General features: G+C 46.2%; 1 protein-coding gene across 1 annotated transcript in view; it reads left to right on the top strand.

Annotated features, from left to right (window-relative positions):
- The first annotated feature begins 5,385 nt into the window (after window positions 1–5,385).
- The window catches only part of LOC108579534 (eukaryotic translation initiation factor 4 gamma), a 27,502-nt gene continuing 13,343 nt past the window's right edge, over window positions 5,386–19,544 (top strand). The window contains exons 1-2 of the mRNA XM_017943093.1: window positions 5,386–5,606; window positions 8,449–8,695. Coding sequence (XP_017798582.1) covers window positions 8,459–8,695 — 237 coding nt within the window. The 5' untranslated portion in view covers window positions 5,386–5,606; window positions 8,449–8,458. The remainder of the gene's footprint in view (window positions 5,607–8,448; window positions 8,696–19,544) is intronic.

Raw genomic sequence — 19,544 nt, 5'->3', positions numbered from 1 at the left:
TCCCCGTCTAATTTCCAAATAGCTCCGCCCCAGACGTTGTTTCAACGGGAAAGGAAATCGATGTTGGCGCGCGCGACAAAGAGAGAGGCAGGAAATCCTCGTTCATCTTGGCCGGGTAATTAAACGTGGAAATCGGCCGTCGCGCGTAAAAATAGGACGCTGGAGAACGTGTTTCCGTCGGCTTTTTATTATTGCTCAAATCAATCCGCCCGAAGGCTAAACGAGCCGTAAAAAAAGTGTACGACTCGAGGAACACGCGGAACAAATGGCCGATTTCTGTGTACACGTGTGTGGGTGACATCGTTTTCGAACTGTTTTTATGGACCATCGCTAAACTTTGGCTTCTTAAAGCTTGCAAAGTATTTATCAACAGCGTCCTTAAGTTCCCCGTCTGACGAGGAATGTTTTGAACCTTAAGAATAGATTCTTCGTAGCAAATGAGCCGATGCGACGTTGAATAAATATATATTATTTTTCTTCCTACTAAAAAATATTTGCTCTTACAATAAATCTTTTCTACAGGAGATCGATGTAACATCGAAATTTTTGACTTGGCCAATTTTCAAAATTTCTGGTGCGCAAAAAATATCAGAACTCCTACCGCCACCTATACTACAACTGGAGAACTTGTCAAATGAACCACGTATCAAATCTGTCCGCGATGCGTTTGAGAAACGTGGACAGGCAAGAACAGTAGAAATAACGGGAAAGAAGAAGCGGGCTTATGCTCGCGTAACGTCGTTGCATAACAGCGATTTAACGGTGAAGAAGAGCGTGACGAGCAGGCCGCTTCCGGTGTCCCTCCGTCGCCCGTGGCCGGAAACCACGGTGTGCGCCGCACGAAAATTACAAGCCTTAGTACCTTTTATAAGCAGCTCTGACTGATATAGTGGGGGTGGCGCAATGCGGCTACCCTGAATTGCATCCCCAAGAACGGACAAACAGGTCGCTGGAGACTACATACGAAAGGGGAGGGAATATCGTCTGCCGGAGGAAGAAGAAGAGAAGAAAAAAGATACGTCTTCCTGTCTTCTCTGGAAACAGCTGACGCTGTTGGGCGAGGAGGAGATCGGTTCTCTAATTAAAATCAAGTGTTATCAACGTGATAAAACTGACCTCGAGAGTGATGCAGGCGCTGGCCTGACATTTTAGAAATTTAAATGAAGATTCGAGAGAGACGTGTGTCGCGTATATGCTGAAGATAGAGAGAGGATGTTTCACGGCTCGGTACGAATCGAATTGGCCACTCTACGAGCGATCTCTCTATCTCTCCTGACCCTTCAGTTTTCGAGGCTGGAACGCCGCGTCTCGTTTCTGAAGCTAGGAAAAGGGACTTTGAAAAGAAGAAAAAGAAAAAAGGGAGAGACCTAAAGAGGATCCTTCAAGTTGGCTTCTTTCAGATGACGGCTCGCGATGAAAGAGGGTGGAATTTCCGCGGCGTGTTTCGGGGCCACGCTGCTCTGACGTGCATGGCGGGAGAAAATCCTCGTTTAGACTCGGCGAACAGCCCGGCTTCCTACCTCTTCTGGGCCTCGCTATCCACTCCACTCGCCTCTTCTATCGTGCTCCAGAATCGTGCGCACCTCTACCTGGTGTATTCTTTCATGCACCTGCACGTGCACTCTCAATTCATTTTAATTCAACTCCTTCCCTCGAATATATTACACGCGTACATACATGTACACATATACACACGTTGCACGGAGGAGCTAGTAGGGGTAGAAATCGGTGAAAATTTCGTTGTTCGCCAGAAGAGAAAGATATTTAGGTTAGGACGAAGAAAAAGGGGGCGGTTGGTTCTTTGAGCTAGCAAGCGGTTTCTAGTGGGGTAGCATTCAGTTGCAACGGCGTGAAAAGTCTCCCGTTCCATCCTGCTTTCCACTCTGACGGTGTGCACAGCTTCGTTTCCTCCCCTGCCGGGGTCCTGTGCTCTTCTTTGCTCTCGTCTCGGCGAACCAACCCCCACCAAGCGGATTCCCGGTGTATCGAACGGTCTATGACGTCATTGAACTTTCTGTGACGTCGTGCCAGTGGTTCTCAGCCGGGGTGAAGCTCGCCCAAGGGTGATTCTCTCGCAAGCGTGTCATCGACCAAGCTCGAAACCTATTCGACGCATACACCTATCTGCACTCTCCTTTACAGGATCAACTGGACCTAAACCTTTTTCGAAATTATCGAAAAGTCCTTCGACCGATTAGAGTTCGAGAGATATCGGTTTGATCGATCGTCGAGAGCTGAGATAGACAGGAGATTGCTACGACACTCTCCCGTGGGAGATCCCGGTCGGGGGAAGGTGTTTAAATCAGAGAGATATTGCGACACGAGTCGTTAGAGCTTCGTACACCCAGCCTTCGACAATTCCCGTCGTATCGAGGAGGACTCGTGTGGGTTGGTTGTGTGCACGTGTTCATCAGGAACGGAGGATGTAAAAGGTGGCGAAGCGGTGGCACCAACCCCCGGGGACCATTGATCTGACATTCCCCGCGGTGACGTCACGCTCCTCGAACGGAAGCGGGTCAAACGTCACGAAAAATGGCTATGCTCGGTAGGATGCTGGCTGCGATTCAAGGATGTCCGGACTGCGTCGTCCTCCGCCAATGGTATTCCTCCTATACGCGTATTTCACTTTCGTCGATCGATCAAACCTCGATCCGTTCGACGCGTGATCGCCGCGCATCGATCTATACTGGGAAGCGGAAGAGAGAAGAAGGAAATATCGTTGTCCCGATTGGGAATGAATGAACAGCACGTGAGATTGCAGCCGAGGGAGGAACAGCACAGAGAGAGAGAGAGATAAAGAGGCAGAGAAGGAGTAGTGCACTCTGGAGAGGTCCTTGCTGCAAAGAGGAGGACTAAATTGCTTGTTTCTGGCAGCCCGGCGCGTCCGGGAGCGGTAACACGTTGAATTTTCAGAGATATTATTACGTAACGGCACTCTTTTACCCCAAGCTTAGGTGCACAAGAACCTCTGCACTTTTGTTCGGAGGCCTCGTTATTTCGAGGGGACGGCAGAAACTCGCACTCGTTAGCCCAGCGTGCATTGAGCCGACGCGACACACAAAAACCGGACGGATTCACGGATTTTCATCTCCCCCGTATCCCCCGTTTCTCCTGTCCATTCTTCCCTTTCGCGTCTCTCTGTTAAAAGACGAAGCGCTATACTTCATACACGGTTGCACATCGAATCTGGAAATATCAAAGTGACTGGCAGCTACGTTATACCGGACCCGAAGCAATTACTACGCGAGGGCGTGTATTCTCCTACTTCTGACCTTTTCCAACCCCTCGATCCCGAAATCAAGCGGCTTGTGTAAATAGAAGAAGAGACGCGATTCCATCGGATCTGGGTGTTACGTTGTTGCACTCGAGTGTGATTAAGCAGATAAAATCTACCGGGCGAAACTGCAATTAAGCCCCGAGGAACCTCTTTCGAGCCTCTGATAAACTAGACGAGAGTCGATCGACGACGGTGCAAAGTTTCCCCTTTCTCGATTCGAAGAATCGCGGCGGAACGGGAAGAGGAAGAGAAGTAGCAACGTTTTTTTTTTTTCTCCGAGCTCTCCACCAACAGAATCATTTATCTCTCCCTCTTCCCCCGGCAGTTTTCAAGGCTGACCGCAAGCAGGTGTTCCTTGATAAATTGCCGCTGAATTATTTACAACCGTGGTACGTACAACATTTCCCAACACACACATATACACACTCTACCTGATAAGATTTTCCGAAACGTTACCGCACACCGCACGTCGCTCATCAATGATTGCGCACGACCGCCTGGTTAATTAATTCGTAGCGCGGCGGCCGCATCTTCAATTATCATATGCTTGAATGTTAAATAAAGAACGGTGGGAAGGGGAACGAGGTAACCCAATTTCCAAGACCGAAGTAAATAATGGAATCTGTGAACGATGGAAAATTCGAATCGACGCTTTTTGCGCCACGGATGAAAAGACCTGGGACCCTTATCTGCGTCGAACCAGAGTTCACTAACCCTAATATCGCACCGGCACGTCTCTAGAGAGATGAAACCGGTATTCCAGCCGTGCACGGAGAGGAAAAACGAGGAGGAGAGAGGGGAAGGTGAAAAGGGGAAAGATAGAGAGAGAGATAGGAGTGGAAAAAAGAGGGAGGAAGAGGGGTTGGGCCAGGTGGAAGAGGGAACCGGAGAATAGACCGACATCAGCGGATCTACCAAACAGTCATGCGTTGTGGGTGAAGAGGGTGGAGAAGGGGAGAGACGCAGATTCCCTCGTTTCTTCCCGGGTGGTTCCATCCCTCCTCCCTTTATCGATCCTCCTCCAGCAGAGCAGTAGCGCAGCATCGTCGCCAGGAATCAGCAACGGTGACCGTGTACCACATCAGTGGGTACCCGGCCACTATGCCGGCGAAACCGCTTCGATCGTTGCTTCTATGCTGGTGCACGCGTTGCGTCACGCAGTTGCACGGTCACTATGCTCGTATACAACCGATGGTCCAATTCCTCCAGCCCTCTACCCTAGAAATCACCGCGATACACAGCTCCGTGGAGAATGGCCAAAAGCTTTAACTCAGGCGCGGGCAACTGGTGCCCGCAGGGGCAAAATTTTCGGCGACAGCGGTTACGGGGCGGTTCAAGTATCTACTTAGGGTTTATTTGTTCTACTATCTACGGTCCAATCTCTCGGGACGAAGAGACGAGTTGGAACGATACTTGTGAATGCACAGGCTGATACATATTTAACAGAAGCTAGCAACCAGAAATTTGAGATAGCGATTGACAAATGACTACAGCCCTGGGTGCGGCTGTATCGTCGTTTGATACTTTAATTTACAATCTCACTGTATCAATTCTACCAAATGTCACCCTGTGTTAAAACCATCACCAGATAGATTCTTCCATCTGCGTCGCAAAATATCTACAGAGATTACTTCTATCTAATCTGACACAAGTACTCGTCGAACGATTCCCCAGGCCCTCCTCCGAACCTCCCCAACCTCCTGACAAGTTCTCCCATTTCCACAACGAACCCGGGTATATACAACCTAAAGCCCAGTTCTTACGTTCGTCGGTACACGAATCTGTGCACCGATAGGCCGAGCCAAGACTCTGTACGGTAAAAAAATGCGAGAGTACAGGTAGCAGTCAGAGTGGATGCGCAGTGCATAGGTGCGCCAAAGTGGTGTCCAGCGTACGTAGTTACAACCCTGCGGGTCGCGGGAGTTGCGCAGGCGAGCCGAAGTTCCTCGAAGACCGCCAAAAAGCATCGAGGTCGAACGGGTAGTAGCGGGCAGGGCCGAGCCGCGACGGAAACGTCCGACGCCTGGCGAACAGCCACGAGCCAGACCCGTTGCGCGGTTTGCCTGTATGCAGGCGCGCAGTGCAGCCGCCGGTACACTAGCATCGCAGTCGCGGCTCGGCGATGTTTCAGCTGAGCTGAGCGCACGAGGAACGGCTCGTGTCGCCGGCGCAGGCGGTCCTCGATCTCTCGTGTGCATTTTTTCCTCACCCCGTATCTCACGTCCACGCTGTCCACGCGAGACACGTCCCTGCCAACGCTGACGAGCAATCGAACGAACAGAGAGTCGTCGTCGTCGTCTCTCCTCTCTCGCCACCAGTCGACTACGACGTAAGTGCTTTGTGACAGTCACCAACACGGTGTTGCTTAGATACTAGTTCCTTTTTCCCCACTGTGGACGTTCGAGGCGGTGTATTCGATTGTATTATACGAGAGTTCGCCACCGGGGAGCTGGATTTCTCGTCGTCGACACCGCAGAATTCGAGGAAAATTGTTCATGGTAAACAGGTAAGACGAGGAAGTAGTGTGTCAGTGTTGAAAAGAATTTCGAGTTGTGTTGTCATCGGTGGTATTCTCCGACTGGCTGTGTTTACATACGCGGGTTTCGTTATCGCTCGCTTTATCTCGTAAAGAACGTGCCTGGTAACTTCGTAGTTTCACGATACTAATCTGATAAACCAGAGGAGCAGAGTGGTGCGGGTGAAATAGAATCGTACAGCCGTCGAACGGGAGAATTCTAAATAGTCGGCTGATTCGAAACAGAGTCGAACAGGAGGATATCTAGACACGTACCGTTCGCTCTGATAATTTAACGAACCTGAAACTCAGCGCTGCGGTACGAGCTCTGGCCGTTTGTTTACCCGTTTGTTTGATTGCAGGCTGGCGGCCGTAATACGGGGAAATTGAATACCGGGGCCTGCACGTTATTCCGCTGGCAATTTTCGACGGCACGGTACACGTTCCACGCGAGAACGTTCATTTCTCGCGATCGTTTCGCTTCTCGTTGTTTCGAAGGGGCGAGCCAAACTGGAAACACCGCAAAAGGCATCGACATGCTCGCGACAAATCAAAAGGATTAAAATCAATTCCTCTCCGCCGACTCCCTTCCACCCACATCGACGACGTCCCCCCTGTCACGGCATCAGGTTTCGCGTGGAGTCACGTGAGAACGAGTGGAGAAAGAGTGGGCAGATCGATTCTAATCGTGCAACACACGGCAATCGAACAACAACAGAGGAGAAAACGGGTGTAAAAATAGAAGGCGGAGCAGAACGTGTACTTGGCCGTAGCCTATCGGGTACGATGTTATCCTGCCGCGGTGGGTGTCCTTGTTCTTGCGACCGCCATTACGACATGTCAAGGCGAAACGCATAACGTACGTGTAATATTAGTTCAGAGTACGATAGTCGCTCCGATAACGTACTTAAATAATTTCTTATTCGTCCAGTGTCCGATACAACTTCTCGCGTTTCTCTTCGCTCCCATCGATTCACCTTCGATCTTTCTCCCTCCTTCCTTCTTTCTTCCTCCCTTCGGACGAAAGCAAAGGGGTGAAGGTTTGAAAAAAAGCGCGTGAACAACCTTGCCCTTGGTAGAAAAACACCGCGAATCCCGTAGGCGGTGTGTGTGTGTGTTTTCACGGTGTCGGGTGTACGACAAACCAGTCGATATATCGATTCATTTCCGATAATATACCCCCGGGGCGATAACGCGTGCACGCAGCTCGCTCCTATCATCGGTTCTTGCTCCAAGAACTAGCCAGTTCCTTGCTTTTTGCTCGCGGTGCCTTCTTCAATTACCTGCTCGGTACACTTGCTCCTACCTTCGTCGCAATTCCTCGATCACACCTTCTTCGACGTTACATTAACTAGTTACGTATTCAAGCACATAATTCTCCCAATAATTACGAAAATGAATAAAAAAAAAGGAGCCAGAAGTTCGTATCAATTTTCACCTGCTTAAAGATTGCCTCGATCAATTGCATCGCCGTCTGAACAACACAACCGAGCCTTGCTCAAGCCAAATATATCGGTTTCAGGATACAAGAGTAATCGGATCGCCATTGACAGAGAGACCCGAGTTGCATCTCTGTGTTGCAGGTTGCGATGAACAAGGGGCGAGAGAGAGAGGGTGCACGACCCGTCCACGGGACGCGATATAGCGCGTGTATTTCTAGAGCAGCTGTGTCAAGAATAGCACGGCAAGTAGACGGCTGAATTAAATATAGCCGGTGAACGACCTGCAAGTGTATTACGAAATTTCATTGAAGTCACGGAAATCCATCGATAGGGCACGTCTCCATCGTCCAATGGATCCTCTCGTACACCTCGAAACAATCGATACGTGTTTGTCCAATAGAGAGAGAGAGTTAGCGATAGCCAGTAGGGTTTGCCTAAACTATATATACGTGTGTTCCTTATGGTCAGCTGGAACGGAAGGTTGTCTCGAGATGACATTAACGAGGATTATAAGTATCGTAGAGAAGGAGAGAGAGGGAATACAGGCTGACAAGGGTGGAGGAATCGTAAAAAACGATTTGATGGAAAACCAATAGCCAATAGTCATCTCTGGCTGACCTAAAACTCTCCTCCTGCCCTCCTACTTCTTCGTCCAGTTGAACTTTATCAGAGCGGTGAAATTCCTCGCATGAACGAACGAATAAAAATACCGATCGTAACAGGAAGAAGGAATCGTACACGATACGTGATTTGCTTCCTCCAGCTTTTCCTCTTTTCTAAGATTCAGATGGGAGTTGAACGAGAGACGCCGTAGTCTATTCAGTTGTCGACTAATTAACCGATCCTATTATTGAGACTCTCGGTGGCTGCGTTTCCTCCGTCAAAGTGTATTCCGAGGGAATTGGAACACAGTAGTTGGTGCCGTTTCAATATCCTCAATGAAGCACAATATGCCGGGACAGGGTATTGTCTAGCGACGAGCAATAATCGGATGCGGTGTCGTTAATTAATCAACGCCGAGCGGAACGATTCCTCTTTTGTGTCGGCTGTCTTTAGCGTACAGTTCTCGTAACAAAACTCGAACAAAAAAGCAAAAGCCCTCTCTTTCTCTCTCTCTCGTTTTTCATCATCGGGATGAAAGAAACGACGATTGAATTGTATCACTCTTTTTTCTTCTTCTTCTCACTAGCTTCCGGGGGTTTGCTGTGTTCCAGGTGATTAATTATGCCAGCCGTGCCAGCAGTGGCCGAGGCTGCTGAACAGCTCGAGGACCAGGACGAGCCACCAGAGCCACGAGTTCGCGGAGGAAGCGGAAGGGCCAGCTTAATGAAGCCTCTGGTCGTCCTAGCACTTCCTGGCATGTATCTCTTCTACAAATACAGCCAGTACAGGAGGGAGCAGCGCGAACTCTCGCGCAGAAGGGTCACCGAGAGGGAACTTCAACATCTTCACCACAAAATCGTGAGTTATTCAACGAATTTCTGTAATGCAATTTTGACAAATTTCCTTCCCCGACTGAAACTTATACTTGTCACGATATTTCTACGCGAGCAAGAAGTTTGGCAGGTTTCTTAAAAAAAAAGAGAAAAAAAGGCCATTCTCGTTACTTGGCACACACTATGCTGGCCTCGCGGCGATTCCACCTGTTGTGGCTTTTCCCCAGTTGTCGTTATAAAGAAGCTGGCTTGATTTCTTCGGTGGAAATAGAACGGTGCTCATTACCTTTTCATCGAGTTTCCAGAGCTCGACAGGAAGCCTTCCCTAAATACCTCCGTTCTCAGCTTCGTCCCGCTGGCTTTTCAATGGACGTGTAGTTGTGTTAAGAGAGGGAGAATTTAGCATGGAGTATCGCCACGGTGGCCAGAAAGATGCCGGAGAACACGATATTCGAGGGAAACAGACTCGAAGGGATGAGCTAGAAAATGGAGAGAGAGAGAGAGAGAGAGGGAAGAAGGGTTCAATTACCCGAGGTTAACGCGATCACCGGATATTCGAGGGAAACAGACTCGAAGGGATGAGCTAGAAAATGGAGAGAGAGAGAGAGAGAGAGAGGGAAGAAGGGTTCAATTACCCGAGGTTAACGCGATCACCTCTCACTGGAAAGCCTCTGTATCACCTCCTAAAGGCTAAAGCCATTTATTACTGTACATCTCAAGCCTCGTTGGGTATCCTCTTTTAAACCAAAGGGAGGATACCCTTTTCATACTTTCCCTATCTTACATTCTTCTCTTCTTTCTCCATATTTATTTCACGTAGAATTGCTATGCAACTGGTAGATGCTTGCCAATTCGTCCACTGTACCGGTTTTAATCCCGAAGAAGTAGAGAGAAGAAGGCACGCTCCTCTCTCGTATCGAAGATTTGCCGACGGAAACTCTGAATAAGTATTGATTTCTCTACGCCTAGCCTTTCTTCGGTTTGAATCAAGCTCTGATTGTACATGGTGCATCCAATCTTGTTTAACACACAACTCATGATCAAGTATCTTCCTCTCGCTTTTAACTCTCCACCGTCGTAGACGTGGTAAAGTTAGAACATCTCCCAGGATTTTACGTGCATCTCGAAGATGCGACAGCGTTGGAAAATCGAAGAGAAAATAAAACGAGCGTTAGCTGAGAATAATTGTAGCCGTAAGGGTGAACAGTCAGAGGATTATCCGCATTCAGAGGCAATTACTCGAGGGTCACCTTCCAGAATTACCCCTCCGCTCCTCCGTTCGGCTTCATTGTTCAGTAGGTCGCGGATTTGGCAGCGTACGCGGGAAACGAAAATGGAAAAAGTGTCCCTGTCAGAACGGCTGCCAAGGAGCAATATTCACGGCCGGTGGATCGACGATCGGATAGCTTGGATACCCCAGTATCACGGCCAACGTTTCTGTTCTACCGACCGGAACGTCTCTCCCGAATCCATTTAGCTCCTCTGATTTACGATCTCCCTTTTTTTTCCGGAGGACAGGAAACAGGGATGTGATAGGAATATTCGAATGTTCGATCCACCGAATTCTATTACCGTTGAAGTTTTGTAGACCGAGTTGGAGTAGCATTTTGAGACCAGGGAGAGACACCCGACGAAACACGAAATTCTCGCGTGTTCGTAAACGACCAACGGGGGAGCCTTGGAATTTTTCGACCTTATCGTAATATTCAGCGACCTTATCAACACGGGATCATTAATGACTGCGGAATCAGCGAGAGTTATCGAGGATATTCGACGGAGGCCTCGACTTCCCGCCTTTTTAAAATATTCCAAATGCACTCGCGTGCGAATAAACGCCGCTTAGGAACGGGACTTGACCTTCTCTGTGTGCCTCTGTGGTCAATTTGCACGTCGATGGGAAATTGATTAGCCCTTTAATTGAGAATCCAGCTCCTTCTTTCCTTCCTTCTGGTGTGGTTAAACTAAATGTCTGACTTATCAATAAAGAAAAAAGTAGTTTTTCTCTGCTACTACCAGTTGTCCAACAGTTCACAATTTCCTCGTGAATGAGAAACTATTTTTACCAGGTAAACGAGGCTTTTTTTAAACATAATATCCCGCATTGTTGGAAGCAATTGAATTCACACATTCGCCTCGGGGAACTTTTCAACTCTCCGCGGAAAGGAAGTTGGAAAAAAGGGAGGTTATTATCTCCGTCGTGAATCACGAACCGCGTTCACGACCAGTTTCACACAAACTTGGAAACCTTGCCGTTTGATTTCCCTGAAAAATTATGCCTCCGGTCGCGTGAGAGCCGCTATCCAAGTTCCCTTTTTCCACCCCCTTCGAATAACTCGGTAACAACGTGTCCCCCGTTTCGTACGAAAGAGAAACTGCGAAATTAGCCGAAATTTGTCGGAGAGAGTTGCATGGAAATTCGCTATCGTGACCTTATCTACGGTTACTTAACGCACGGCTGACTCCAATGAACTCCCTTTGTGACAATGAACCAACACACGGCGGCACGTGTGTGGGTCGTGTGCCATTTTTAGAACCACGTTAATTTCCTCGAATGGAACGAAGTTAATTAAGAAGAGTGAAGCGGATGAGGGAGAGAACGGCGAGCGAGCGAGAGTGAGAGGGAGAAGAAAGGAAAGGTGGAAGAAGATAAAAGTACACCGGTCAATGACCTCAAAGCAGTCCGGTATTAAGGGTTGATAATACCATTAGACAGACCGCATGGAACCCCCATGACGCACATACCTTAGAAATGCCGATCGATGCAGCTTTTCGCTTGCGTTAGATTACACGATGCTTGACCACTTTCCAGTACACAGGTCTTAGGGATTATTTCGGTTACTGTTCAACCATTAATGCACTTCGTTCCTCCCATTGCTTAACCCTTTCAAGCCGATCGACTCGTGTTTATTTCTCGCGAAACGCTATGAACGCGATGCAATAATTCGCGTGTCTTTGAGCAATGACGATAGTTAGCTTCGTCGTAACTTGTGTATCTGTATTTGAGAAAAGTGCAATTTCGAAATTATTTAATTTTCTAATCTTTGTTTTAATTATTTAATATTTAACTTGGAGAAAAATTGAAATGGCGACCGGGTTAATGTATGTTAATAAGTTATCAGTGGACTGCGGATTTTTGCGTATTTATAGGAAACTTAAATATGAAAAAGTATCTAAATTATAGTGCGTTTTACAATACCTTCTAGGTGAAATAATTTTCTACCCAAGTTCTGCTTCTTCTGCTATACTCCCAAAAATACAAATTTGCACAAAAATTAAGTAGTTAGTATCTGAACACGATCGTAAGAAAGTACGTGCATATCGATCGATAAAATAGAACACGGTACCTATATGTTTTATCCAAGATATTCCCTCTTCTGCTTGCTTTCTTCCTTATTTTAAAACGACGAACGCTGTGCTTCTCTTATTGGATTCCAAGCTAGCTGGAACATGCTCCGAAAGAAAAACTGTTGCTCGAACGTCCCAGGATGAATATCCCAGGCTGCATTCTCTCGATACTCGTTGAATGTACCGTATGTTCGCGCTCGTTCGACCATTAAACCGGAATTTAGAACAATTTCTTCATTCTTCCATATCCTATATACATTTTTTTCACTCTGTCTATAGAAACGTTTCTGTTATATATATATTAGCTGTAGAGATAAGTTCTTTCCGATTTTTTGGTCAAGTAAAAACTTGGTTTAAAAAGAGATATAAAAAGTTAGCCCCTTAACATATGACAACTCGTCAGACTCGTGGCAGAGATTCTGGGAAGATGTGATAAAAATGGTTATATTAGTAAGAAAAATGAATTGTAATGCTAACTTTCGTTTGAATTTGCAAGACTGAGGATTGCTAGATGTAATTAATCTGTGACAGATTAGTTTTTGTTACCTGATACAGTAATAAAATAGAAAATGTCTGACGCTTAGATGCACAGTCAGAAAAGAAATCATACGTTAAGGGGTTTTAATTTTTGTTACCCGATACAGTACTGAAATAGAAAATGGCTGACGCTTAGATGCACGGTCAGGAAAGAAATCATACGTTAAGGGGCCAATCGTTGAAATATTCGCCGTTGTTTTCTGACTTTTCGCCACTTTTCTGGCAAGTTACGAATCCTGTCGCGATAAAAACTCGGTGGCCTTGAGTTGATTGTGGTCTGTAGTTTCTTTCACCTGGATTAGGGAATATATAACGCAAAATTCCCTTCATGCAATCAACAGAAATTCGTCGGAAAGAACTTATCTCTTCATCAAATATATATTTTTCATCGTGAAATTTCGCAGAAGATGGGTTGATAATAAGAGGACGTAAGTTGTTGCGACACGATGGTTCGTCTGTTGCATATTTTACAGGCCTAATTACCACCGGGCCTAGCCCTTCAGTTTTAAGAAGAGCCTCTCGAGCGTGCACTTGGACGCTGAAGTAATCTTAAAAATTAACGACCTTGTTGTAAAGGGTGTTCAGCGTTTATCTCCATGTTTTTGTTGTCGTTGCAGGAACGGTGATCACGAGTGTATCGTTACACCTTTATCACTATGAAAACGTCTATTTTAACTTATCAGACTTCCTCTTCTGTCGAAAGAAATTACATATTTTTCTCGACTGAACGAATGAATATGTAAGTATGTAAATGCAAGGTGTCTATTTAGATTACTACGGAATCGGATTATCAGTTAGAAAGTGTTGCTTGTGTTGACAAATAGTCACACGTCGTTTACGTAACTATTTGCCTGGTTTAACCCTTTGACGTATGATTTCTCTTCCTGTCTATGCATCTAAGCGTCAAGTAATTACTGTTTCAGTACTGTGATAAGTAAGAAGAGTTAACGTACTGTAGATTTATTAAATTTGGCAATTTCAATTTTCAAAGTTAATTTTTCTTAGTGATACCACTGTTTTTATCAGATCTTGACCAAAATCTGTGATACGGGGCTAGTACTTCTTTCTAATTTCCCTGAGATCTTTCAGCCACTCTCAAAGTCCAAGACTTGAGAAATTCACTATTTCAGTATTTCTCTCATTATTTCAATCGCGAAACGATCGTTCATCCAAAATGTCTCAGAACTCCCTAAATCGAGCACTGAACTTTCGAATGGAAATCTAATAAATGACCTAATCGCCAGCTTACTGTGCCTTGTCTAAACTTGACAGAAACGTGATCGCTTACTTAACCAGTGTCACTCTCTCCCATTTCGATCTATTCGATCATCTGACTACAACTTCGACAAATTCTTAACTGAAATAATTCATTCGCGAATTTTTAGAATTTTCTCGTGAAATACTCGAACGCTGAATTTTAGAGCCGGAGCACTTTCTCTCGCCGTGGGTGGTTTCGAAATATTCCCCGAGCTAAATAAAAAGCGAATATACCTGGGAGTTTTTTAGAACTGGCAGTTGTGAGAGTACGCCGGGAATATCGGAGAATCGGCGCGATAAAGGGGAACGCGTCGCGTAATGGAAGTTCGTTCTAGCTTGAGGGCATAATTCGGAGCTTCCGTGACGATGCACCGCTCCCCGTTACCATTAATGGCCGCCGCGGAACTTCCTGCGAGGCTCGAAGCGCGCCAGTGGATCCGTCCTCATTGTCTGGCCGCATCTCCAAGAATGGATGAAACTGTATCGCGTATAATTTCCCGTAATGGAAGGGAAACGAACGGTGGAATAGAGCAGCGGGACAAGAATGAGCGGTGAGAGAGAGAGAGAGAAAAAAACGCGATTATTTCTGGATCGCGATTTCAGTCAGCTTCACCGCACAAGTGGCGCATCAAGGGTTGCAATTCAATTAACAGGCCTTTCACCTTTCAATATAACCAAAAAATCGATCTTCCGATAGTATTGCCGTCTCGACGATTTTATATTGAAAAAATGACGATTCTCTATGATTTTGGAATTTTGTCACCTTTGAATATAGGCGAAAAATCGATCTAGGCTGAAATCTCGAAAAATTCACGATTCCACGATTTTGTAATTTTACTCTAAAATTACAAAATTTCGTCATAATTTTTCTCTCGCGTCTTCTTCAAACTATCACGAGTACGTTTGCAAAGTTTCAAATAGATCGGCTGAACAGTTCCTTCAGAAACTCCCTGGAAGGTATCCTTTCGACAGGAAAGAATCCGTGGATCGCGAAAGCTCATCTCGATTTCGAGAGTTCGACGTCCCTTAGTATCGCGAAACAGAGCTGGAAACAGGTTGGGAGGGAAGATTGAAGGTGGGTAGCCGGAACAATTGAAACAAAGAGCTTAATTACCCCCAGGCGAGATTCTAGACGCTGCAGCAGCCGGCAAAAATAGAATGGCCACGATACTTGAGGCTATCTTCAGGCTTAACGAGGTTCCGTACTCGTGCAAACCGGGGGTATTTTCATTCCTCTACCATCGACTTCCTTACCTTATTTCTCCCTTCGATTTGTAATTTTATCGACAATTTATTATGTATCGAGTTTACGAGAGAGAAATCTTATAGATACTTCTACACCTCCCCGAAGGTCCATTTAGCCTTACGTACGTATACACTTTCTGAAACGAAACGCTAACCGTCCGAGTCTAACAAGCCCTCCGAGGGTTGCTGGTATTTCCAACGCTGCTCCATAAACGTTCATCTCGACGAGAATGTATCCAACCATGCTTCCTCTAACAGTCTACAGAAATTGTTAGAACGGTGAAACCTAGATATAAACGTCGAACACTTTAACGTCGTCCACCCTTTTATCTAGAAACATATATATATATATTTGAAGTGTTAGAGTGAAGTCAGATGGCATAGAAAATCGCTACGTCGAGGTAGGTAGGTGAACAAAACGGGGCTGAAGAACGAAACAAGAGATGTGGAAACGAGTGGTGGCACGTGACGAAGGATCACGTCATTTATGGAAGGCGTTAATGAGGCGTCACTGCCTCGAGCGTCACTGCCGGCTGCGTGGAGGCTTTTACTTCGCGGAAATAATCACGTGACGTCACGAGAACATACTCCACCTCGTCGGCCATCAATCTTGCAGTGAAATGAAACAATACCTCTTTTGTAACCCTTTTTCTCTATCATCGAATCCGCTGCTAAACCGTTTCATATTGAGGCGGCTGCGCGCTTCGACGGTTCGAAAAATTGAAAAATCCTTTTTTCCAGTGATTCCTCAAACATTTTCTAGCAATTCGTGAAACTGAAATTGAAAATTCTGTTCTCAACGATTCCCAAAATGTTTTTCGCAAAAGCATTGTCTAATTGATCCCAGAAACTCCCATTCAATCACCTCTTATCAGTTGCACAAAAGAAAGCTCCACAAGTGCCCGTTTCTCCTTCTCGCGTCGTTTGAGTGGAGTTTACACAGAGAAACTCTCCCAAAGAAAAACAGAAGCGCAACACAGAGAGGGAGAGGTGAAATTGTTTGCTCCGAAGGTGCCTACCTGATATCCAAGAAGCATGATTCATCCACTGTTTGGTCGCGTTAAAAAATTACACTCGCCCCTTTGGTGGCGTGCAACACGCTAGGGAGGCGATGCAAAGGGGTAGACAACCCTTTGGAGCTGTTTCCAGGAACGGTCGTACACGCGCAGAAAGTAATGCAACGCGTCGTTCTGACGTGTTCGTAATCTGTGCGGCAAGAACAAAGGGACAAAAGTCGGGGAGGATCGATATACGAACAGAGTCAAATAGCTGGTACGAAGGGGGGTCGGACATTTCGTGTTTCGTTTTCTATTTCCGCGGTGGAGGGGACAATGCACCTTCATCGATGCTGGATCGAAGCCTCGATACGGTGCTGTGTGCGATTTGAATGCAGCCGAGTCTGCGCCAACCAGACTTTATTCCGTCCCATCGATTCCCTCGCTGTCACTCACAGCGATAATAAACCCAATAACGTTATAATGTCTCATTGAAACGAATTTCCTCACGAATTCCACTGCACCACCTTCGACAGTTTCCATCGATAATCTCACGGTAATTTCCCTATTATCACGAATTGCACACCGCGGGTTGTTGGAATTTTTCGATACCAGGAGATTTTAAACGGACCTTAAATTACTCCGTACCGAGAAGATCGAAGTTGAACGAAGAGCGGAGAACCCGAGGTTCTCCGGAGGATGTTCGCGAGGGTTGGATACGCAAGAACCGCCCCTTCGTGAAAGCCACAGAGGATTTCTCAGGCTCCTCTGACGTTTAACCCATCGACTCGCCCCATAAATAACCGTTCCTCTTCTCACTTCACCTCCAACGCGAAATCAGCCACAGGAAATTGAATTTCACCTCGCTATCCCGCTTTAACGTCTATCGCAACCCTGCCTTTCAAACCAAATTTTTCGCTCTAAATTCCGCGATTCTCCTTTTTTAATCTAATATTAGCTCGGTGAAATACTTGGAGCTAGATATTTCTTCGCCGAACACCGCCGTGAAGTTTAATTGAACCGTCGTTAGCACACCCTCGCACAACTCGCGCAGGTAGAGCGTTTTCTTTTTCACGCGAAACTCGGCTATAGGCTCTTTTTTCCAGACACAGCTGGCCACAACACTCGGGGGATTTCCATAGCAGCGGGGAGAAACGTGGTGTCGAACGGGTCTTTACAGCCTAGGTGGTCTTTCAAGACTAGGGTCATCTATAACCCTGGCCATAGGTCGTCGATCGTTATCGACCTGTCACTGGTGAATTTTTCAACGTACTTGCCAGGTTGACTGACCGCTGGGACCTCCTCTCTCGTCGAGATTTCGCGTGCACCGTTCGCGACTGCCGAGGAAAGGGGGAGGAAAAACCGGAGAAAATCAAACACCGCTCTCGTCTGCTACTTTACGTCGTGTTAAATAATAGTTCGAGTCACGAATTGTGCGTTTCTTGTGCAAGCTTTAAGAGACGATTTTAATAAAAAGACAGCAAGTTTATTTACCGCGTTAAGTACAGCAGTTTTCCATCAGTCTGCAAGCTTTTTTAACGTCTTTCTTTCGGTTCGGATGAAAATTTCGAAATTCTTCCAAATTCTAAATTTCTGAACTCTTAAAATTTGGAATTCCAAAACTCTTCTTTTCACTGACACCGACAACACGCCCCCGCAGAACTGACCAATTAAACAAATGACCAGCCGTCTCCTTTCGAAACAAGATCGCTACATTGTAGAAACGGCAATTCACCGTGAAAGTAGTACTTCTAAAAATCGACGTTACTTATGACTCAACCGAATAAAACAATACAGCTTTCTTTCTGCTCGAAAAACAAAGAGTGCCACTCACGATCGAAGATAGCTTAACAGCGCAAAAAGGTCAGGAGGCCTGAAAGAGGAGTCGGACAAACAGTAACCACTTTACATACATCATTTCATCGATTTCTCGAAATTGTACATTCTATTGTGCCTGGGTCTACGATTCATCCAAGTGCATCCTCTCGAGAGTTCTCTCTCGAACGATCCTCCTTCACTCTACTTCGATTCTTTTAAATTTCGACTACTCGCCTTTTCTATACACACACTCGACCTCTGCTTTACCTAAAAGTCCTCCGCTACAAATTTTTCCCCTGTACAGATTTCGGTAATCGTTTTAACCCCGGTGTTACGCAACCTATGTACGAAACGTCCGAACGTGGCTTTCCATCGACTTCTCGAGTGCTCTCGAGCCACTCGAGGCCTCGAATTCTTCCCGAAATATCAGATAGCCGATTCGATGCTCTCGCGGGTAAACATTTGGATTTTCCCCAGCGATGGACATTCGCTTTTAGCCTCTTTCCCCGCCTTTCTATTCTAAATCCCGCACACTTCCGTATTTAAAATCCGTGAAATTTATTCAGCCTCGAAGATCTCCAATTCGGATCTAAAATTCCAGCGTGGAAGAAAGATAGCAGCGAACGTTCGTCGCTGAGAAATATTCGATGCTAGGAAATGAAGTGTAGATCGTAGAAACGAACGTGTATCGCCGAATATTTCCACCGAAAGATTGGCGGTTTTAAGAAATTTTGCTCCTCGCGAGAAGAAGAATCGTCGTTTGCTCTGTTCGATATCTTTACCAAAGCATTGTCTCGCGTCCGGGGCATTATGGATTGGAAGCTATTCGCGGTTGAAAGAGACAAAGGGAGAAAGAGTAAGAAGGCGGGAAACGTCTTTGTTCCGAGGACAGATTGGAAAGTCTGTGGCGCCGATGGAATCCCTAAACGTTTCGCAAGGGAAACCTTTGATTTCTTTCTCGGATAGAGAGAAAACACAGAAACTCCTCGATGAACGATTTTCTTCTTTTTTTCTTCTTCCGCGACGATATTTCTCCTCTTATATCACAAGCACGTTTTCACCGAGAGTTGCAGGAAATCACCGCAAAATAAAAGCATCATAGCGTATTGGAGATCAGCCAGGTTTCGCCTTTTCTCCCCTCCAATATTTTCGCTCCTCGTTTGCCTCCAGACTCTGGCTTGTAAAATGTTTAACGCAATTACTCCCTGCCAACCGTCTCCACCCACCTCTTTCAGCTGAAAGGGGTGGGTCTTTTCAAGCGACCCTTATCGATCGTCTGAAACAGGAAATAAGAAGACAGCCGCCCTTGGAATTTCCATATTTCGAGGACAAACGAGGTGCATCGTGAGGTCGCTCCAGAGAGAGAGAGAGAGAGAGAGAGAGAGAGAGAATTGCAACTGTCTACGTAGATATATATCTGTGGTCGTAAAGAAGGGAAACTGTGTGTTCGATGCTAGCTAGGTTTTATTGTCATCCGTTCACCGTGGTTAGCAACAATCTTTGTGGTAGAGCTTGCTCGTTTCTCCTCCCGAGTTTTCCAACAATGACTTTCAGCTTCTTTCTTATTCCTCCCCTCTCGAATCGTCTCCTCTTGAAATCAATTCAAAGGAGCTGCGAGAGATCTTGTTCGTGTATTGGTTCATCCAAAACGATCCTACGTCATTTCCCTATGTAACC

The sequence above is a fragment of the Habropoda laboriosa genome, unplaced genomic scaffold (assembly GCF_001263275.1).
Source record: "Habropoda laboriosa isolate 0110345459 unplaced genomic scaffold, ASM126327v1 scaffold33, whole genome shotgun sequence".
Taxonomy (NCBI): domain Eukaryota; kingdom Metazoa; phylum Arthropoda; class Insecta; order Hymenoptera; family Apidae; genus Habropoda; species Habropoda laboriosa.
This window is presented reverse-complemented; position numbering and strand designations above follow the sequence as displayed.